This window comes from Hyperolius riggenbachi, chromosome 2 (genome assembly GCF_040937935.1).
Source record: "Hyperolius riggenbachi isolate aHypRig1 chromosome 2, aHypRig1.pri, whole genome shotgun sequence".
NCBI lineage: Eukaryota > Metazoa > Chordata > Amphibia > Anura > Hyperoliidae > Hyperolius > Hyperolius riggenbachi.
Window position 1 is genome coordinate 180,249,179 of NC_090647.1, and position 23,773 is coordinate 180,272,951.

At 44.5% G+C, this 23,773-nt stretch overlaps 1 protein-coding gene across 2 annotated transcripts in view; it reads right to left on the reverse strand.

Moving 5' to 3' along the window:
• The window catches only part of DIS3 (DIS3 homolog, exosome endoribonuclease and 3'-5' exoribonuclease), an 85,047-nt gene that overhangs the window by 17,381 nt on the left and 43,893 nt on the right, over positions 1-23,773 (reverse strand). For both annotated transcript variants that reach the window (XM_068267847.1, XM_068267848.1), the window contains exons 15-18: positions 20,888-21,015; positions 8,798-8,884; positions 7,058-7,214; positions 5,683-5,897 (exon numbers count right to left, since the gene is read on the reverse strand). In XM_068267847.1, coding sequence (XP_068123948.1) covers positions 5,683-5,897; positions 7,058-7,214; positions 8,798-8,884; positions 20,888-21,015 — 587 coding nt within the window. The remainder of the gene's footprint in view (positions 1-5,682; positions 5,898-7,057; positions 7,215-8,797; positions 8,885-20,887; positions 21,016-23,773) is intronic.

Genomic DNA, 23,773 nt, shown 5'->3' on the forward strand with positions numbered 1-23,773 from the left:
ACTCTCTTTAAAACCTACTATAAAGACTGGGGCTGCACAAATCGTTTGGAATTTAAAGTTGTAGGAAGTTATTACAGATTATCCATTTTTTTAACGTGCAGTGCAGTCAAAGCGCTCATTATGTCTGGATTACAAAATGTCCTTAAAGAGTGCACACATCCAATCACATTTCACAACAACTCGCAGACATGTACCTCACACACACTGCGAGATCTCGCTTTGATATGATCGATGGTCATTGCCTGAGACAACTTGATTGTTCCGCAGTGAATAGGGCAATTAAGAAAACACCAGTCTAAAATCAAGTTAACACTTTTAGATTAAATTTGGCATCATCCAGAATATATAATAACCATGCTAATGCAATTTATATCCACAAGGAAACTGCCCAGTGGCTGCAATGACAGGATCCTGCATATAGCAAGTCTTTGTAGCGCTATAACAATGCTTTCTATTTACTCACTGTCCGCTGTGCTGACATTACATTACTCATTTTGCCGCTGGCATCCAGAGATTTCTATGAGTCCCAGTAACTCAGTTACCAACACTTAAAGTTTTAATAGGGAGTAGATCAAAGTGTAAAAATGGCAGCAGTTTTCCTTTCTTAGAGAACTGGTGTGAGTAACAATAAAAACAGGATCTACTTACCAGGGGCTTCCACCAGCCCCTAGCAGCCTATCTGTTCCTCGCCGAAGCTCCAGTGTCCCGGGATCCCCTCCGTTGCAGATGCCAACCTCGCCAGGTCAGCATCTTCAGCGTCTGTGCGAGTCCGCCGCTCGTGATCGCTCTGACATGACCTGGAGGGCTTTGCGCGGTGCAAAAGTACTGCATCTTCGCAGAACGGTCTCACAAAGGTGCAGAAGATGCCTACCTGGCGAAGTCGGCATTTGCAACGGAGGGGACCCCGGGACACCGGAGCTGCGACGAGGGACAGATAGGCTGGAGGAAGTCCCAGATAAGTAGATCCTGTTTTCGATTTTTCCTCGCACCTGTCCTTTAATTGAAAATCAATGAGTAAAATTTGATTGGGTGTTGATGGCTCCACACAAGTTTTAAAATTTTTACCTGGTTCGGTTCAAGTACCACCCATGACATGAGGAGGCAGGCATAATCTCTGAGCTGCAGGGAGGTTGAGTGAACCTCCTAGCGGGGAGCAGAGTGCTCCACAGGACACCACCGTATTTTTGTTTTTGTGTCACTGTAGTTTTTAGACAAAGCGTCGCCTTAAAGGGAATGTCCAAGCAAAATAAAAAAATGAGTTTCACTTACCTGGGGCTTCTACCAGCCCCACGCAGCCATCCTGTGCCCTCGTAGTCACTCACTGCTGCTCCAGTCCCCCGCTGGCAGCTTGCCGACCCCGGAGGTCGGCGGAAAGCATTGCGTACATTTTTACGCATTCCCGCTAGTGCAGGAACATTAACACATACATTTTTACGCATTACTGGTTCAATGCGTAAAAATTTACGCATTGAACCAGTAACGCGTAAAAATGTATGTGTTAATGTTCCTGCACTAGCGGGAATGCGTAAAAATGTACGCAATGCGTCCCGCCGACCTCCGAGGTCGGCAAGCTGCCAGCAGAGGACTGGATAAGCAGTGAGTGACTACGAGGGCACAGGATGGCTGCATGGGGCTGGTAGAAGCCCCAGGTAAGTGAAACTCATTTTTTTTATTTTGCTTGAACCTTCCCTTTAAGGACAAGCATGGTTATGGACATTTGGGGACCATTTATATGATGAAACATTTCTAAAAATGTATCCTAATGCGCATTTGTGCAGAAAGCACACAGACACACGTGCCAGCGTAGCCAAATACGTACAAATAACGGGTGTCCACTAGGGCTGCACGGTTTTGCGGTTTAAAACCGAAACTGTGATTCACATGCAGACGATCTTGAGATCGTCAGTAGCTTCGTTTTTTTTGTGCTACTAGCTGCTCTGCTACCTCCCGCCGCCTGCCGCTAATCCCTGGCTTCTATGCCGCCCCACTCTGTCTGCATTGCATCTCCCAGAGACAGCGTATCTGCTGACCTCACAGCCCCTGCGATGGGGGAGGGGCGCTGTGCACAACTTATGCCGGGAGACTGAGTCAGGAGAGTGTGGCCGCTCAAGCAGAGCTGTTTCTGCTGCATCCGCTGCTTTCTCCCTCCCTGAAAAGGATGACAGCGAACAGCTCTATGGAGAGAACAGGCAGCTCCAGCCGAGAGAGTGTGGGGTGCTCTCCCCCCCTCCTTTCTCCAGGAAACTTCAAAGGCTGCCCCGTGAAGTAACTTTTTTTTTTCCAGCTGTGTGATTGCACAAAGGTGGGGGTGGGGAGAGGAGTGTACAGTGTTTGCCTGTGTGTTTGCCAGTGCGTGTGCCAGTGCGTGTGTCGTGTCAGAGCGTGCGTCTGTACGTGCGTCTGTGCGCGTGCCGCGTCTGTGCGCGTGCCGCGTCTGTGCGCGTGCCGTGTCAGAGCGTGTGTCTGTGTGTGTGTGTCTGTCAGAGCGTGTGTGTCTGTGTGTGTGTGTCAGAGCGTGTGTGTCTGTGTGTGTGTCAGAGCGTGTGTTAGGGCTGCACGGTTTTGCGGTTTAAAACCGAAACCGCTGCCCGGCTCAAGCACTCCGCAATACGCCGCACATTGTTAACTGCCCCCAGCCCGGCGTCCTCACAGAAGGCCCCACATGCATATTTGTGCAATTTAGTGCTAAAGCTTGCTTTGAAAAAAAAAAAAATCGTGAAAAAAAATCGAAATCACAATTTCTGAGTGAAAAATCGCAATTTCAATTTTCCCTTAAATCGTGCAGCCCTAGTGTTCACTTGTCTAATGCAAGGCAATAATAAGTGCATGAAAAATGTCTGGATGAACACATACTGTGCTGTGTGCGCAATTCAAGGTGGTTTTTGAAAACACCTGTGTAAACAATGTGCAATGACTGTACATTGTTTACATTTATTTTTTTTAGGGTTGCAAGTGTTTTACTAATATGAATACGGTATATACTACTGTTGAATCCCACAGACTTTTTTATACAACAGGGCGAATGGCCCTTGAGCTACATTGGCAATTAAAGAAAAAATTAAAATGAATGCAGCCTTGGTGTTAAAGCGAATCGTCACCATAAAAAGCAAATTTCAACAGAAACTGGTCTGAGTCTTTTGTGTAAATAAGATGCTTATCCTGTATTCAAAACGTAAAAATCAAAAATGTTTGCAGTTATGGTTTGGGGTTATTACATTAAAATGCTGCACTGGACCTTTAATTCGCCTTCGCCGACCTGGTGCACGTTGGGGGCTCTCCCTATCTATAATATATTCATACTGTTCCTCATTTCCCCTCCTAACCCACCCTCCCCTAACCTGCCACCCCACCCACATCTCTCCTCTTCCCTGATCGGCTGATACCGCATGTGGCGTCTATACTACACACCACAGGTGTCAGTCACAGCCACCGTAGGAAGAGGAGCTTTCAGAGAACTGCTGTTACCGCAGGAAGCCTGCGAAGCCACTGCTGCCCGGAGCCCATATCGCCCCCGCTGCCTGGAGGGAAGCGCGAGAGAGTGGCAGCCACCGGAGGAAGCCCACCAAAGAGGACACCTGTACCCACTGCTGCCCGGAGGCCATATCGCAGAAGCCTGGAGGGAAGCCTGTGCAGCCGTCACCGCCGCAAGAAGAGGACCGCCACCTGAAGAGACCATTTCGCCGCTGCCGCCAGGAAAGGTAGTTGCCGCCAAATGGGCATTTTGCGGAACCCCCTGGTGTCCCCCCTGCCTCTCCTCCCTGCACTCTTCCTATGCCTGCTGGAGCTGCGGCAGCATAATGCAAAGCCCCGCAGTTGACACACATTGGGGGAGGGAGGCTGCTGCAGGCTGTGAGTGCACCGGGGGCATTCATGCTGTACAGGTGGGTAGGTAGGTGTGCACCGGGGCCAAGCATGCTGTAGACAGGGTAGGTAGGTGTGTGCAACCAGAGGTGGATGGATGTTTGTATAGCATTATGCTGGCTACACTTCTACTGGGGGAACCTACTGGCTACACTTATACTGGGGGAACAGACCCGGCTGATGTAAAGACAGCTGTACTGAGTTGCACAATGATGACATAAGACAGTGTGCAGTTTCTAGTATACACCTCAGTGGGAGTGTCTGAAGACTCTGGGAGAAGGGCAGGTAATGAATACACAACGAGCAAGAGAAGGGAGGGGAGGGGGGGGAACAAGAGTCAGGGAGGATATGATGTCAGTATTACCTTAGCAAGATGGCCACGGCCTAGAATAGGATTTGATGCTTTTCCTTTATAAAATTCACAGGAATCATAATGTGGATGGCGCAATACAACTAGTATTTATCTACTTATATATGTGTTTTTTTATTTCTAGGTTAGCATGGGTGTCGCTCTACATTTACAAGTGCTTTACATTGAAAGCTAATTCGAGAATAAATACAAACATGAGCCCAGTGCCGTGCTAGCAGGTCAAAAACCATGAATTCACGCACATTGCATTTGTGTAAACACAAACACATTCACTTTTGATGATGTGCAAGGTGCGTTACTTGGTAACATTTTGCCATGGTAAAAACGTTAACCTTCCTGGCGGTACGTTCGGGGTAAGCCGCGCAGGAGGTTTTCTCCGGCCCTGCTGGGCCGATTTTCTTAATTTTTTTTTTTGCTGGACGCAGCTAGCACTTTGCTAGCTGCGCCAGCACACTGATCGCCGCCGCCCCGCGCCCGATCGCCGCTATACGTTGCGGCGCGCGGGCCCCCCCAGACCCCGTACGCTGCCTGGCCAATCAGTGCCAGGCAGCGCCGAGGGGTGGATCGGGACTCCCAATGACGTCACGTCGTCGGTGATGTCATCCCGCCCCGTCGCCATGGCGACGGGGAAGCCCTCCAGGAAATTCCGTTCTTTGAATGGGATTTCCTGATCGAAGCGGGCAGGGGGATGCCGCTGAGCAGCGGCTATCATGTAGCGAGCCCTGGGCTCGCTACATGATTTAAAAAAAAAAAAAAAATGCCGCTCTGCCTCCTGGCGGAATTTTTCATACCGCCAGGAGGGTTAAGGCACTTTTCACACTAGGACATTTTCACTGTGTTGCATTACCCCCTTTTTTTTTTTTTACTGCAGGGTACCGCTAAAGCAATAAAAACCAATGCAGCATTTCATACCTGCCGTGGTGTGATGTGATAGAAGTTTCCGAGCGTGTTATCAGCGAACACCCACGGCAACATACGGCGACCATAAGTCCTGTAAGTCAATGGTGCCGCAGATATTTTAAACGGTTTTGCGTTCGCGCCGCTCATGCACGGGAGCATATTTTGTCAATACACTTCTGTGCAATTCTTATTTTGGCCACAGGAAATTAGCACTAGAGAGCCTCACTTAATGTTTGGCTTGAAGCCAGAAGTGAGATTAATGCGGTAATCTCCAAAAGCTGTTTTTAATGTTGCGGTGCAATCATCGCACCGCACCTATAACGCCAGTTTCTAGTGTGACACCGGCCTCAATCTCAGGATCCTGATGTTAATTGCCCATTTGAAAGAAAGTAACCCTTACAAATCGTTTGGACCATCTGGGACCATTTACACAATGAAAAATACGCCCAAATGCAGTCAAACATGCCAACTTGCTGTGGACAAACCTTATACCCCATAGTTTTTTTGTGGTCCCCAATAAATGCTTAAAAGGAAGGAAATGAAGTCCAAACCTTCTGATGGGGGAGGTGAAATGTGTGTAGATGGGAGACGCTAAACCATAATGGTGGAAATCACTGTCCATTCCAGAGCAGAAGTAGACGGCTTGCATCATGCAGCGGGTAGCAAGGATCCTGAGCAGAGTGTTCATGTAAGGAAATTCAGGACATTCTGCTTTGTCTAATGAGTCAGCCAGTGCCTTTGCAGAGTCCGTCTTGATCTCTATATTCTAGAGAAAGGATAAAGATTGTTAATAGCTTTACTCTTAAAATTGCACATTGCCATGAGGTCTCATAAAAGGTCCTAGTTGCATCCCTTAACCACCTGTATATTTAAAGCAAAGCTGAACTGAAAAGAAATGTATGAGATAAGAATTGTATGTGTAGAACTAATGGTAAATAGAACATTAGTGACATAGAACAAACTCTCATACGCTCATGTACAGTTTAACTACTGCAAAACCTAGCTACAGTATATCCACATCCTCTCTGCCTCCTGTTGTAACAGAAGGACGTGAATATGAGTGTGCAGCTTCTGATGAGCACAGCAGGTGTGCAGGTACGTGGGTGTGCTCATCAACAGAGGCAAGTAATTCAGCCCTGGTTGCCAATCTGCATCCCCCTCCCCCCACTTGACATGTGGTAGAAATCCTTCTGTTTTCAAGGGGGGCTTGGGGGCCAATACCACAGAAATACTGTTTTACCACCGCCTTAAACCCCACCCACTTTTTTAAAGCACACCCCCAGCATAACACTTATTTTCACTATTAACCTTTTATTCCACCTTTAACCTTAGACATTTATATCATCGTTGCAGTGCTAGGAGAAAAACTACATCATGCAGAAAAGATGCACCTTATCTTTGCCAAACATTGTAGCAGCAACAAAATGTCAGTGTTATAATAAATGGGATAAATAGCCACATTAAATAATGTTTATCTCCGGCAGCATTTTTCATTTTAAAATTGTGAATTTTTTAAATTTGTCAATTCCTGGGGGATAAAAAAAAAAAAACCCAAAGAAAGTCTAGGGAAAACAGGCCTAGATTCAAAGTGTTTTTAAGGGTTGGATTTTTAAGGCTCCATTCTTTGTAAATGTAAAACTTATTTGGCCAAATAAAATTGAATGGATAAGATTCTGATTTTAAACAGCAGCAATGACTGTTGTAAAATATGCGTCATTTGCTTTAGTTTTCCTAAACACTTTAGTCCAGTTGTTCCCCAACCCCACCAACAGAGTATGTTTTGTGGAAATCCACAGAGGTAGGTAATAATCGCTGCTGAGACACTAATTACCCCACCTGTGCATGTTTGTGGTTTCCTGCAAAACATGTACTATTTAGTCAATATGTAGTGGAACATTAGCAGAATGAATTCTAGCATAACGTTACCTTAGAACTGGCTGCCTTCACCAGTATATCATAGTTTCCTGGAGGGGGCGCCGGGTGTTTACGCAGTAGGGCATGCTCTGAAAACTCTTCATAGATCTTCTCTGCCACTGAAACATTAGCAAGTAACATGAACTCTTCCACCATGGAGTTTGTTTCTCTAAAATAGTGAATACCATTGGATTATTAGAAATGTATGAGAGTCCTTCATTATAGTACAGATTTAGAAAATATACTTGAGATTATGAAAGCTGTAATACACATACTCAAAAAGGCACACACTGAAACTACGACTTCTGAACTAGATCAGCTGAACTAATGTCAGTTTGGTTTGTTATATGAGGGAAGAGTTGTGCAATGGCGAACATAAGGGGAAGCAGCAGCAGCGGACTGCTCCGGGGGTCACCATAGCAGGGGGTGGCACCGGAGTCCTGTGCAGCTGCCCGTGTCCCCCCAGCTTGAGCAATGCAAAGTATCACATGAGTGGAAGCTGTGCTGTGTTATCGCACCTTCTGCTGCATGCCAGAGTCCACCAATGCATCCTACTCTCACCGCTCAGCTCTCCCCCTAGTGCTGGCATCTCTTGCTGCATTCATGTAGTCACGTGATGCAGGAAGACATGTCAGGTGTTAGGAGGAAAGCTTAGCTATGACAGGGGGACGCATTAGTGGACTCCGGCATGCAGCAGCAGATGAGATAACACAGCATGGCTTCTGCTCACGCAATACTCTGCATTGCTCAAGGTGGGGACACGGGCAGCTGCACATGACTCTGGTGTCACCCCCTGCCATGGTGACCCCCGGAGCAGTCTGCTCCTGCTGCTTCCATCTAAGTTCACCATTGCATAACTCTTGCCTCCTATAACAAACCAAACTGACATTAGTTCAACTGATCTGTTTAGAGCCGTATCTGGAATCGGGAATCTGGAAATGGCTTGTGTAGGAAGCAGTCCTCCTACCCACTGCTCCCCTGTTCTCCTCCATCATCTTCTAAAGGCCCCCCCAAAGCTACTTCCGGGCCAGCCAGGTCAGTAAGCAGTGCGCAGGTACTGTGTTCTTAATCACGTGCTCGTGGCAGGAGGGCTCTGTGCATGACGTCACGACTACAAAGTGCACATGCACATCAAGGATGCGCGTCGCTGGTCAACACCTGTGCACGATTTAACGACCTGACTTACTTGGAAGTAACTTCAGGGGGCCTCTAGAAGATAATGGAGGGGGCAGAGGTAAATGGGAGGCGGGGGGAGGGGGCAGCGGGCATAAGGAAAAGGTTGGAGTAAGCCAACAGATAACAGGGATTCTGTTAGTTATAGCGAAAGTTTTTTTTTTTCATTTTTACTTTATACAGTACACTAGTGACTTTAGGTGCTAGGTCCGTCACCTGCCAATGCACGTACGCACGGACGCGCACACACACACAAACACTAGCTGTTCTGCTCCCTGTCCAAAGGGTGTCCCTGCGGGACATGCGCAGTAGCCCAAACGCAGGGACACAGACACGGGACGCAGAGACACTGGGGTTTTATTATAGACGATTACTTTGTATTAAATATTTTTCAATAAATGTTTTTGTATTCTGGAACGAATCAACTACGTTTCCATTAATCCTTATGGGGAAATTTGCTTTGATATAAGAGTGCTTTGGGATTATAAGCATGATTCCTGAACAAATTATGCTCACAAACCAAGGTTCCACTGTAATCTTTCTATGTAGGCATGCAGACAAATATACTGAACGACATACTTGAGCTCCTTGGTCTGAAGATCTATGGGATCATGAGTTTCACTGTCAATGTGAAATCGAACCTCTGGAGAAGACAGAGTTAAGGCACTGTAACAGAAGAATGGAAAAACGTCATTTACCAGTTACATCACACCTTCCTTCTCATAGTTATCCATTTTCACATACAATTATCTAAACATAAATCATTTTTGGCATATATACACTCAAGGCTATAACTGCAGAACACGTTCACAATTTTATGCACGACACATTATGGCTCGTTCATACTAGAGGCGTTTTTGGACTTTTTAAAGCGCTAACGATTTTTCAAAAGCACCCTAAATGCGGCTACACCATGCTTTCCTATGGTGTAGTTCAGATTGGGGTTTTTTCCGCGCGCTGTCAGTTGACATAAGCGCTGCATGGACCATTTCAGGGCGATTTGCCCTGAATGGAAGGTATACGAAAAACGCCAAATGGTCACAAAATCGCTTTGTGCAGTGATTGCGTTTTCAAGAATAAACACCTTGTATTTATTCATTTCCAGGTCAAAGAGTTCACTTCCTGACTTGCGTCAGCGAGTGAATTAAAAAAACACTCTGGAAAAGCGCTTTTAACAAAAAAGCACCCAAGCACCGGGAAAGGAAAAAAAAATGCCTCAAAAAACTGCCAACGCGAACGGACACGATATCGGAACGCAATGGGAATGAGGCCTTAGCCATTTTTTTTAAAATAGCAATTATAAAACTAGGATTATACTTTTACAGATGCAGAAATGTGCCCAATTAAGTGATTTTTCTTTATCTGGACTGAGCGCGCCCAGACTGGTGCTGCTGCTCTCTTAGGCTTCTCCAGACATTACATCTCATTTCTGCTACTTTAAACCTCTTAATGGAAAGACTGGACCGAAATTTCAGTGGATCCTAATGTATCACTTCTCCAGCAACACCTATAACCTTTCAGAACACCTGGATTACTTGGGATGGCAAAGATTTAAGCTGGATTGGATCTTCCTTGGTATCACACACTGCTGGACACTGCACACCTTCCTTGGAATTGACCTGAGACCTTAAAGACTTTCTGCCTCTTTGTGCCTGCCGTCTCCCATCCTGTGAGTAACTTTCATCGATTATCTACAGCATCTATGCTCAATAGACTATATTTTTCTACATATATTATATATTATATCTTCAAACTCCTAAACAAAGGACTGTGTTTTCAAATCCATGCTGTCCATCCATACAAATCAAATCAAATCAAATCAAAGATAGCTTTATTGGCATGACCAAGATTCATACAGGTATTGCCAAAGCAAGGGGAAAAAGGGGGACATGGGAGGGGGTGGGGTAGGGGGACAATGGCTAAGCAGTCTGTGGACATTTTTAGGTTTACAGTTCCGTTATGCTCCTCTCAGTCTGTGGCATGCTGTGACATAGCGTGCAGCGATTGTCACTGTGGATTCCTCTTCTCCCAGTAGGATATATGTTTTTCTCTCATCTTCTAGTGTGAGAAAGTCTGGGAATAGTTCCGACAATTTCTTAAAGTAAGTGTCCCTGGTTGCAGTATATTTGGGGCAGTGCAGCAGGAAGTGGCTTTCATCCTCAAGGGTCTTCTGCTCACAGTGTTGGCATAGTCTCTCCTCCCTGGGTTTGTACGTCTGTCTGTGTCTCCCAGACTCTATTTCGAGGTTGTGAGCACTCAATCTGTAGACACTCAGGATTTTTCTCTCTTGAGAGTTTTGCAGCTTTTCCAGGTATGGGGCCATTTTATATTCTCTTTGTAGAGACTGGTATATGGCTAGCTTTTGTGACTGTTTTATTTCACTCCTCCATTTTTCCACATAGTCTTCTTTGCTCTTAGCTGTGGTGTGTTTTATCTGGACTTTTGTTATGACCTGTGGGCCGGGGGTTGGAGGGAGTATAGAGCTGACCACGACTTTCAGTGCACACGGCTTTTCTTGGTCTTCATTGTGCAGCATGGCTTTGTAGTGGGGTGAGTCAGGGCTGCTGCTCTGTAGGTGGGCCCAGAAGGACAACACTCTCTTCTGTATCTCAAGCAGTAATGGGAATCTTCCCAGCTCAGCTCGGCAGGCATTGTTTGAGGTACTCCGATGGACATGGAGAAGGTGTTTGCAGAACTCAAGGTGGAATATTTCTGTTGGGCTGGATTCCCATTTTGATTGGTCATCTCTGTGTAAGGACAATTCAGTCTATACAGGCCCTTTGATCTCTGCAGGATACCAGCCACAGCTGTGAAAGTTCACACCTTGACTTTAAATAGGGCATTTCTTAGCAGGAGCCCTGAGCTGTCTCTTGTCCATCCTAATGTGTAAACATCAATATTCAGCACAGACACTTCTAGCTGTATACCAACCAAGAAATATATATCCAATTGACAAATCAACAATAATTCTACTTAAAGAGAATCTGTATTGTTAAAATCGCACAAAAGTAAACATACCAGTGCGTTAGGGGACATCTCCTATTACCCTCTGACACAATTTCACCGCTCCCTGCCGCATTAAAAGTAGTCAAAAACTGTTTTAAAAAGTTTGTTTATAAACAAACAAAATGGCCACCAAAACAGGAAGTAGGTTGATGTACAGTATGTCCACACATAGAAAATACATCCATACACAAGCAGGCTGTATACAGCCTTACTTCTGAATCTCAAGAGATCACTTGTGTGTGTTTACCTTCTGTCCCCAGCTTCTCTCATGCACTGAACATTACAGGCTTCCTGCAGACAGCTCTGCCTATGTCGTTAATTCCTTAGTATGTGACAGACCAGCTCCTTTCACAGCCTCCAGAGGAGGATTTTTATCCAGCTCTCTTCTATCACTGATAAGATAGCAGAGAAGCTGCTGGCTTATGTAAATAAAACACACACTGGAGTGTGCATAGAGGAACAGTTCAACACTGAAGAACTTGGCAGCCTTCCAGACACAGGCCGACAAGTCTGACAGGGGAAAGATACATTGATTTATTACAGAGATGGTTATAGTAGAAAGAGCTGCAGCAAGCCAGAACACATTAGAATAGGTTTAGGAACTTGTAGGAAGGTAGAAAAAACGTTGTAATTTTTGTTACAGAGTCACTTTAAGTCTGTTGGAATCTACAGAAAGACAAAGAGAGGATCCAGGAGACGTGGGAAAAGACGTTATTCACTGCAGAACCAAAATAACTCTGTGACAAAATCTACAGAGTACACCCAGACTCAGCCAACAACCCTAATAGCTCCAGCACAATCCAGCAGAGATGACAGCCACACATCTGGAGACTGTTCCCTCCTGGAGTCCTCAAACTCAGACCTCAGCTCCCAGGGTAGCCCCATCAAGGCTGTCCTCTGCAACGTCAGATCAATAAACAACAAAACAGCAATGATACATGATCTAATAGAGTCTTCTGATCTGGCCTGCCTGACTGAAACCTGGCTTTCTGAACCTGTTGGCCCCACCCTGGAGGCAGCTGTGCCAACAAACTATTCCGTGATATACTGCAACAGGAAAGAACGCAGGGGAGGAGGGGTTGCACTTTGCTTTAGATCAGCTTTGAAAATCAGACCACTTACTGTAGGTCCTACCAACTCGTTTAATTACCAAAAGGTAATCACGGGAAAAAAATCATCCTTTCTATCACAAGAGATTGCAAATGCAGTTAACAAACCAGCCCAACTGTTCCGCACAGTGGAAAAACTCTGTAACCCAGCATGTCAAAAACTTAATATCGAGTCTTCAAAGGACCTCTGTGACCAATTTGCCCATTTCTTCACAGACAAAGTCTTTGCTATAAGGTCCGCCATCCAACTTACAGCATCTGAGCCTAATATAGCGCCGAAGACCATTAGCAGAGACAACGTAACACCTTGGTCAAACTTCAAAGAAATTGATGAAGAAGTCACATCAAGCATCCTCCTTCACGTCCGCCTAACTACCTGTGACCTGGATCCTGGCCCAACACAGTTCATGTTGAACTGCCCCGACCTGTTCGTACCGGTATTCCTCAAAATTGTTAACTGTGCCTTACAATCAGGGATATTTCCTGCTTTACTGAAGGAAGCAATCATCAGGCCTCTCCTCAAAAAACCCTCCCTGGACCCAGATGCAATGACCAGCTACAGACCTGTCTCTAACCTCCCCTTTCTGGGCAAGCTAATTGAAAAAGCTGTATACCTCCAGCTAGAAGCCAGAATCCTACAAAATAACAGTTATGACCCATTCCAGTCTGGCTTCAGGAAACACCACAGCACTGAAACTGCCCTCATCCAAATATGCAACCACCTGCTCATGGCAAGAGACAGAGGAGAGTGCTCGATCCTCATACTGCTAGACCTTTCTGCAGCCTTTGACACAGTTGACCATGACATCTTGATAAACAGGCTACAGGAATACTGCGGCATTGATGGCATAGTACTTCAGTGGTTCCAATCCTTCTTGAGTGGCAGAACCCACAAAGTGTCTATGGGGCCCTTCCTGTCCACCCCTGTAACACTTAAGTATGGGGTGCCCCAGGGCTCAATCCTCTCTCCCCTGCTTTTCACGATTTACATGCTACCGTTGGGAAAACTAATCCAAAAACATGGTCTGACATACCACTGCTATGCAGACGACACCCAACTATATCTTTCCTTCAAGCCTGGTGTGACAGACCCAACTCTAACTATAAACGCCTGCTTACGTGAACTACAGCAATGGATGAATGACAACTGGCTGAAACTAAATGCAGACAAAACTGAAGTCCTTCTGATTGGAGGGCAGAGCATGATAACAAAACAACTTAACTTGCAGTCTTCACCACTGGGAATAGGAGGCACGGATCTACGCAGCTCTGATCATGTGCGTAGCCTGGGAGTTCTAATTGATGGGGATTTAAACTTCAGAACTCAAATCTCTGCTGTGGTGAAATCATCCTATTTTCACCTGAAGAACATTGCAAAAATCAAGCACCTCATACCCCCAGAAGATCTGCCAACCTTAGTCCACGCCTTCATCACATCCCGACTGGACTACTGCAATGCTCTCTACACTGGCCTTCCAAAAAAGGTCTTGTACCGCCTACAGCTGATACAGAATACTGCTGCCAGACTGCTAACCAACCAACCCCGTCACTGCCACATAATGCCAGTCCTGCATTCCCTTCACTGGCTACCTATAGAATGGAGGGTCCTATTCAAGATCGGCCTACTGACATTTAAATCCCTGAATATTCTAGGCCCTGGATACATGAAAGATATGTTACAGCTGCGTAGCAATCCCCGCATTCTCAGATCCACAGGTTCTAATAATCTAGTCATACCCAGAGTCCACTTGGAAACTTTTGGTCCCAGAGCCTTCTGTCATGCTGCCCCTACGTTTTGGAACTCCTTACCACAACAGATCAGGACAGCCCCATCCCTGGTCGTGTTTAAATCCAGACTGAAAACCCACCTGTTCAGTCTGGCATTTGCAGAAATATAACTTTTGTTGTGTAAATACTTCATCCTACTAATTACTGAATCTGAGAGAGCCTAAGCGCTTTGAGTCCTATGGGAGAAAAGCGCTATAGAAATGTTATTGTATTGTATATATTGTATTGTATAAAAATTATGTTATACTTCACATTCAGATTACAGTGGACCTGAACTCCTGCACAGAACAGATGGAAAACAGAGAGAAATGCACCCTGTATGTATTTAAAGAGTTTATTCTGTTTAATCACCAATCAGTGGGGCTTGATTCACTAAGCCTTATCAAAGTTAACACGCCTTATCAGAGTAGAATAGCCAGTGCTAAACCCGCAGGGGCTGGGGGCAGGACGAGTGGAGCTCTCGTCATTGCCAATTAGCAGGAATAAGTTCGCTATGCTTCTCTGATAAGGCGTGTTAACTTTGATAAGGTGTGTTATCTCTGATAACCTCCTTGCCGGTAACTTTTTAGCATAACTTTTTTTTTCTTACAATGTATGGACACCAATAGCTGCATTTTTTCTGGAACTTGGAATAAAGTAATGACAGCAGTGCCGGCGCTTTTATCCTCCTTTCATGCACAGATAATTTTTTCTTTTCTACACGCAGCTAGCACTTTGCTAGCTGCGTGTAGTACGCGATCGCCGCCCCCTCCCCCCCAGACCCCTGTGCAGCCTGGCCAATCAGTGCCAGGCAGCACTGAGGGGCGGATCGGGATTCCCTGTGACGTCCTGACGTCATCCCGCCCCGTCGCCATGGCGACCGGGGAAGCCCTGCAGAAAATCCCGTTCTGAATGGGATTTCCTGCTTACTCTGATCGCCGAAGGCGATCGGAGTGGGTGGGTGGGGGGGATGCGGCTATCATGTAGCGAGCCCTGGGCTCGCTACATGATTTAAAAATAAATTAATAAAAAAAAAAGTGCTGCGCTGCCTCCTTGCCGGATTAATTAGACCGGCAAGGAGGTTAAGGCATGCCATTTGTCTTAAGGCGCATAGACATGCCTGATTCATTCAAACGACGGGTCGTCAGGCGTCCTCGTGGGCGTCCTTTCTGCCAACAGTTCTCCCGTGTGTACAGTCTGTCGGCAGGCTGATAAGGCTGGTTTTGACCGATTCACCAAGCGGATCAGTCAAAACCAGGCGTGTGTACGCACCTTTAGTGAATCAAGCCCATTGTGTCTATTCACAAGTTGTAATTTGATCTCTCCCGTGTCACATGACTGCCATGGCAGAGATGGCAGATAAGCTCATTTGAAAGCACAGGATGCTAACAATATATCTGCTTTCATGAATCATGAAGTATAAACAGTGCAGATTTATATGATGATCATGGTCCAGCCCTCGGGACTATCGGGTCCTATAAGCAGCCAGCAGGGGTTGCGAGCCCTGTAACTGGCGGTCTGTGGCAGTGCCCCCCACCTGATGGGTTGATGGCTCCTGCGGCTACTTCCTCATCATCGGAGCTGCTGGCTGCAGCGTGAAGAGTCGGGGCAAAAGCTATGGTATGAAGGACAAGGGTACACAGCACACAGGGAGACATCGAGCACATGGATGATACAGAGATGGACACCACACACAGGGACTTGGACACAGGGGGACACCGTACACAGGGGGACACCAGACGCAGGGACGGGGACAATGCACACAGGGACTGGGGCACAGGGGGACACCGTACACAAGGATAAAGACACAGGGGGACAATGCACACAGGGGCAAAGACAAGGGATACCGACATAGGGATGGGAACGCTGCACACAGGGACGCAGGACAGGAAAACCAGAGGACACGGGTGACAGAGGATGTCACAGGCGGACAATAGAAGAAACAGGGGGCAGAGGAGGTTAAGGTCCTGTGAGACCGAAACATGTCAGCTGTGACCCTTGATACATTTCCAATAAAGTTTGGACCAGCTTGAACGAGTGCGGACCATTTCTTCTGGGGCAGAGGAGGACACATGAGGCACATGGGAAACATAATTTGAGGGGGAGGTCCATAAGACGCCCCTGCCCTATAGACACACCAGGTTTAGTATATTTTTTCTTTCCCCCCGTTTTTTATCCCCTAAACCTAGGTGCAAGTAGTAGAAATCATCAGCACACCAATTTCCAACGCACATACAATTTATTGTGCCAGTTTCCACACGATACACCAACAATTGTTTCGGGGCCACACAGGGTCCCCCTTTATCAAGGCATGTGGTTACCACATGCCTTGATAAAGGGGGACCCTGTGTGGCCCCGAAACAATTGTTGGTGTATCGTGTGGAAACTGGCACAATAAATTGTATGTGCGTTGGAAATTGGTGTGCTGATGATTTCTACTACTTGGACTGTCAATGTGACACTGCCCATGTCACTTCATCAAGCACCCATACATGGATAGATGGTGTGCCGACTTCTCTTGTGGACTAAACCTAGGTGCGTCTTATAGTCCGGAGCATCTTATAGTCCGAAAAATACGGTATTTTTAAGGTAAGCATAACTATTAACATTCTTTTCCCCTCAAGTTCACTTCAAATACTTATTGGAGTGTGTTGTAAGCTACCATATGACACTGAAGATTGATAATTACTGCAATAGACTGAAAAAGCCGCAAAGAACATTAACATTATTCGGGATTCTGAAGCTACTCACCCTAGTGAAAGCTAGACATTTTTGAACCCTAGGGATATACGAAGGACAAAATGATGGGAACCATGCTTGGAGAAAGGAAGATTTTCCACCTGTTTAGAAAGCAGTTCTTCATAGCAACAGTGGTTGAGCTGTAGTAGAACATCTTACCACAGGAAGCAATTATGGCTAATTCTATACTTTCATTTAAAACAAGCTTGGAGGCTTTCCTCACTTTAAATTGCATCCACAGCTATGAATGGTAGGAGTAGGAAGGTGATACCTTAATTCAAACTACGGGGACAGGTACAGTGAGGCTTAATACACTGAACATGATGAACGTCACTATGTGTTTGTTTGTTTTTTAAACCTAGATAACGATGTAACTTACTAAAAGAAAATTAGATAATTGTTATACCTCCTGTTTTGACAACGACAAGCCTATTCTCCAAGGCACAGCCCAGCCACTGTATTCTCTTCAACAATAAAACAATTGTGCTTGCAGCTCTAAATCAATGAAGCGGTTTCTTTAGTCATCCCCTGAGTTAGCCAGCAGGCTAGACTGTATAAACACTTCTGTAGCTAAAAGCTTTTGAAGGACTTTTTTTAAAGTTATGAATTGACACTTTGTGCAGCGCTCTTTTAAACATTCATCTTTGTGCTTAATGCTACTAATGACCTCAGGAGACTTCCCATGACTATCTATCATGACAATATACATGATATATAACACTGCGGAAAAAGTCAGTGCTATATAAATATACAATAACAAGACAGTGTGTAAATGTTTTACATTTGATCAGATGAGAAGAAGTTGTACTCCTGAAAGCTAATCCTTGAAGAAATTGTTGGTGCAAAAAAAAAAAAAAAAAAAAAAAAAAAAAACACAACCACTCCTTTCCTTACTCTTGATGCCACAACTGCATTAAAGAGGAGCTGCCAACCATACTTTCTCAAAAAAAAACACACACAACTAGATAAATACTTGTTCTGCTTACATAACTTTTCACTGTCTACATTTTGATTTTGGAGATTTTTGTACAGTAAAAAAATAAAGGAAAATGCTTAAAGTGGACCCAAATTAAAAATACAAGATTTCAGAAATATAATCTATGTTCTAAATTATAATAATAAATAGCAGCCTTTTTTCAGCTGCATGATGACAAATATAAAATATTTTACATTTGTTGAGAGGAACCCCTCCCTTCCTTTCAAATTGCCGGGATTTTTCCGGCAAACTGGTGGAGTAGATGGTGTCCGGCAATGGAGGAATTGCTAATGGCTGCCCCCGGTATAACCCTAGTTAGGAAAAGAGAAGGATGAAAAGCATGCACTGAAATGATCATAGGTTTGAAGGAGTGTTTATTTATCTTTGTATGTGTCAGAGTGGTGCAACTAAATATTTTTAATAAAAAAAATGTTTGGTTTGGGTCCGCTTTAAGATTTTCCATCTTGACTATCTTGAAGCCAATCCTGACATAATTTCCTCCCTTGTATGTTTTGCCCGCCCTCCTCCCAGTCTTCAGACACTCCCTATCAGCCCTGTAATAGAAAGTGCATTGTCTAAGCATGAGAAATATCGGCCAATCAGGAACAGAGGTGTGGGAGGGGAAAATGGGAGAGAAAGAGGCTTCAGCCAATCAGGCTGAATTGGCTGTCTGAGGGGAAAGTGAAAAAAAAAAAAAGGCCCAGCATGCCCTGCAACTTTGTGTGAGATAAGAGCCAGGGAAACTGGGGAATGATCTTTTATGAAGAACAAAAGTAAAGGTGGCCACGCACCATACAATTTTTAAAATATCTTTTCAATTCAAGAATTGCTATAAATTTTTCTGACTGATCGTAACATTCTAAAAAATATGACCAATGTACCACACACATATGTTCAATTTTTCCCCAATTGCGAAAAAAATGATTGAAAACTCAGAGAAAATTGCTTGGGAGTATATATAAGGGAAATGTCAATCTACCACACACACACCATTCAATTTTCACAAAAATTGATCAGAAAAATCCAGCACTCCTGATAGACTTTTAACAGATAAAAATGGGAAATCCGATCGTATTTCTTGCTTGAATAAAAAAAAAAAAAAAAAAGCTTGCGAGCTTTTGGAAAATCCGATCGTTTTTATCGAATTGCCGTAAAATCGATAATTTTATAGTATCTTGTGTGGACACCTTTTAACTTTTGGATTGCCTAGGTAGTATCCTTATTACTTGTTTACCAGATAGAAATAAAGAACTGATTTTATGCCCGACAGTTACGCTTTACACATCTATAATCACCTAACATAACAGAAGGTAAAAGGTATAGCTGCATGAGGATTCCTGGAAATATTTTCCCAGTTTTTTGCTTAAACAGGACTGGGGGAATAGAATGCGAGAAGATGGAAATACGATGGTTGGAGTGCAGCTCTAAGCACGCTCACAGTGCAGTGAAGTTCCCAAATAAACATGAGCAAAATAAAGTAGTGGGGTGTAAAGTATAAAATATGTAGCAAAACAAAGAGGAGGAAAAAAACACACCTGTAGAAGAATAAAAAAACAAGTGCGTAGGTACAGAATGGCAAATGCATGTTAATAAAAGAGTAGATCTAGGCAGAAGTGGTTCGCCACATTCGTTCGTTTAACTGATTCTATTTAGGGCCCTTTTCCACCAGCGCGTTTGCGCTGGCTGAATCGCAAAAACGCAAACCGCTAGCGATTTTACAATCGCTACGGTTTGCTTTTTAACATAGGAATCGCGGTAGGTCATTTCCACTACCGCGATTCGCTTTTGACGGGAACGCGAACGCGCGGCGGAGCGATATTTGCCGCCATTTTGCTATGAAGTGCATAGCATAGCAAAATCGCGGCCGCGAACGTCGGGGAATCGCCGGTTTTGCGATTCAGCAATCGCTAGCGTTCAGCGTGAACGCTAGCGACTGCAGGTGGAAAAGGGCCCTCTAAGAGCCAGAGGTTTTTTTTTTCTTTTTTCACTTTGAGTCAGTGATCAGGCAGTCAGGAGCCAATTAAAAACAGCCCTTGACCAATGCAAGAAACTCAGCTGTCTTTAGACAGCGGAGATACGTGCCAGCGGGGACACGCTATTGCATCCCGTGAGAGGGAGCCAGTATAGTTAAAACTATTCTGCATCAGGCTTAGGCAACCACAAGTGCTGCATAGTTTTATCTATCAGCGGTCCCAAGTCGGTTAAAGAGAACCCAAACCAAAGCTCAGAAACACATATTTACCTAAAGAGAGGTCCTCCATTGCCACTCGCGGATCCTCCAGCTCCTCTTCTGGCACGAGCACAGACTTGCTACAACCGCACAAGCATGGCCGCGTCTGCGCAGTAACACGGAGCCGCTCGTGCACGGGTCACTCCGGCTTACTGTGCAGGTGCAGTGTGGCTGCACGAATACTTGAAGAAAAGCGTGGCCCAGACTAGTTTACTGCTAAGCCCTTGTTGGCAATCTTTGGAAGGTCAACGAGTGGCAACAGGGACTGGAGGATGCAATGATAAGCTTAATTAGGATCCAGAGGCTTCCCTCTTCTTATGCTGGGAATACACGGTTTGTTTCTGCCGCCCGATTTTCCGCTCGATCGTTTTTGTCACTCAATTCTACAGTCGATTCTCTTATCTTCGGCTCGTTTTTGTTATCTTTTTCCATTCACTTCTATCAGAAATCGAGCAGCGAAACAATCGAACGAGAGATCGGACATGTCGGAAATTACCTATCGAGCCATCTATCTGCGGCAGTAACAAACCGTCTATTTCCAGCATTAGGTACACATGTGATTTGGTACACAAGCTTTGGCTCGGGTACACTTTCAGTTGTCAAGGGACAATTGCACTTTGGGATCCCATGGTCTAAAAAGAATACTGGTAAACGGCAAAGACAAAAGTAAGAACACAATGACCTCAGACTTTAGCATACTCCGATTACACAACAAACAAGTACACTTTAAATGATTGCTATTTTAGGCTTTTAGCATACAAACCATTTCTCTGCCAATGACAGATTGCTAAGCTCTATAGCAAAAGGTCAGGAAAATAAAATAGAAATATTCAATAATTCACCCATTATCTATCCTTCGCTTCTTCAAAATCTTTGCTAATTTATTCAGCAGACGGAGACTTTTGGTAATCTCATCATTCATGTCGGGGGAATCAATTCTCATCTGTGCTTCTGCATAGGTAAGGGAAGCCTGCCGGAGAGAGAGGGGACATTAAACATATCACGCCGTAATTGGAATACTTTGAGCTTGCTTTAATAACTGACAAATGCAATTGAGTTAAAACCTCAGCCCATTTAGCTTTAATGTGCTAAGAGATTCTTCTACCTCAAGCTACATATTCCACTTTACTAAAGCACAAGATTAGCTACTTTGCTGCGGTGGCAACTCTCAGTCAGTCGTACATCATAGTTACATCAGCCTCTCTCAATCATCCATTATGTCAGTGCTAACATTCTGCAGCATACTTGATGACTAGCTACTAAATAATGATACAAGTTGTAGCTTACTACTGCATAAAATGGTGGCAAGCTGCTAAATGCTCTTTAAGCCCAAGCTGTATCAAGGCTCAGGAACTTCGGCGAGATGACAGCTAAAGAAGCGATTGGAGGTACTCCAAATGTGAATTGTTTATTTTTCTAAAGCCTTAAAACAATTCACACTGGCATCGGTGCCACCCACTGGGGATGATGCAGCGATGCAACCCCATTCGATGCAAGTGAAAGGAGCTGCCTGTCTCTGCTGATTGAAAGCACCCTAGATGCATTTTCTACACAGCGCTGTGCTCTTACGTGGGTAGTGGAAATAGGCATATGCATATATATATATATATATATATATATATATATATATATATATATATATATATATATATATATATATATATATATATATAGGAAGTACTGTTACCAGTACTGATTATTTGTTACTTGAAGCAGATGATAATGTGAGATCTGTAGAAGACTAGCGTACACGATGCTCCGGTCCCCCGCCACAGCTTGCTTCCGGTTTTTACAAATTTACTGCCGCCAGGAGCTTCCTCGCAGCCTGGCAACGTCAGTAGCATGTGGCCAGGGCCCTGCAGGTACAGTGGCTTGAGACATTAAAGTTGCAAAAAGCGGAAGCGAGCCTCGGCGGGTGACCGAAGGATCATTTTGTCCCAGCTCGAGCAGAGGACGTCTGTGGGAGGCCAGAAGAAGCCCCAGGTAAGTTAAACACTTTTTTTTATTACAGTACTCCTTTCAAAGAAAAAGTGTAAACTTTCAGCTAATAAGCCTTCTTCAGACTCTATTCCTGTATACTGATGAGATGTAAGAACACAACTTATATACATTTCAACATCAGAAGGAGGTACAGAGGCTTTTTTGCAAATCTAAATAAATGTCTTAATAACAATAGGACATTAAAGAACAAGTGACACCCATGCTAACCTAGAAATAAAAACACATATATAAGTAGAGAAATGCTACTTCTACTTACATAACAGATGTATTGCACTGTCCACGTAATGATTCCTTTATATTGTAAAAAGGAAAAGCAGAGAATCCTATTCTAGACAGTTTCCATCTTGGTTACCTTTGACCTCCTGCCATTTCCTCCTTCACTTGCTAATTGTGTATTCTGTTACCTGCCCTCCTCTCAGAGTATTCAGACACTCCCACTGAGGTGTATACTAGGAACTGCACTGTCTTATGTCATTAGAAGGAGGGGAAATAAAGGGAAGATGAGGACTATAGTATAAATAAAAAGACCCCCAAAATGCAACTGTTTGGCAATGGCAATTAAATGGCCAGTGCTCCTAAAGCATGTGATAACTCGAAACCATAACAGCAGAAAAAGGTTTGAAAGTTTTGAATGCAGGATTAGCATCTTTATCACTTAATACACTCAGACCAGTTGCTGTTGAAATTAGATTTTTTATGGTGACAATCACACTTTAAAATGGTCTTGCAGGAATGATTTGCAAATTTATGATAAATGTGGATGTGGCAGGGAACTTGCAATACAGACTAGTACTGGTGATAGGAGCTGTTGATATTGAAGTCAGGGGTTTATAAGCTGAAGCAGGATATTGTGCTGTGGAGCTGCAACCGTAATTGAATGTGTATGGGGCATTGATGTGGGATCCTGACTATCTACCTGGAATGATCTGGTCGGTTCCGGTTGGGAGTGACCTGGGAATATCCAGACCCTGGTGGTGTTCGCATCGGGCGAGTTTCATGTGATTGAGTGTGGTGGAGGATTGTTTTTGCCAAAGACCAGATGGTACAAGAATATTTTGTTGGAGCAGTGCAAGCTAGTGTGGACTAGAGTGGCGCTAATACTGAATAATTTTGATTTGAACTGTATAACAAAAGCCATTATGCACCATTTAGATTATTATTATTGTTACTATCATCACAGTTCTAAAAGCATAGAGATTTCATGAGACAAGCCGTCTAGGAGAATTGGGCAGCACAGTAAAAAATCCTTGCAGAACGAGGGTCAGCCATACTACACCGGGGGGGGGGGGGGGGGGGGAGCACATATATAAGTGAATAAATACTTGATCTACTTACATAACATATGTGTTGTATTGTCCACATTTTGATTTCAGTGAATTATACTGTATATAATAAATAAAGAGAAAACTCTTCCAGGCATTTTCCATCTTTACCGCCTCTGACTGAAGCCGATCCTGATGTAATTTCCTCCCTTACTCCTCTTCCTGGAATGGTGTATGCAGAACTGCTTTGCAAACACACGTGAGCAGAACATAGACCAGGTTTTAGCAGCTTCTGCAGAGGGGTGAGGTGTTTCATCTTTCATTTCCCTTCTGAGACTCGTGTCACACTGAACTGCCATTAGCCAATCAGCAAAGATCAGAAATGTGGGAAGGGGAGAAGGGAAGATAACAAGGCTTTATTTTTGTTAGCTTCCCTCTCCGTGGCAATGCACGAGAAAAGAGCTT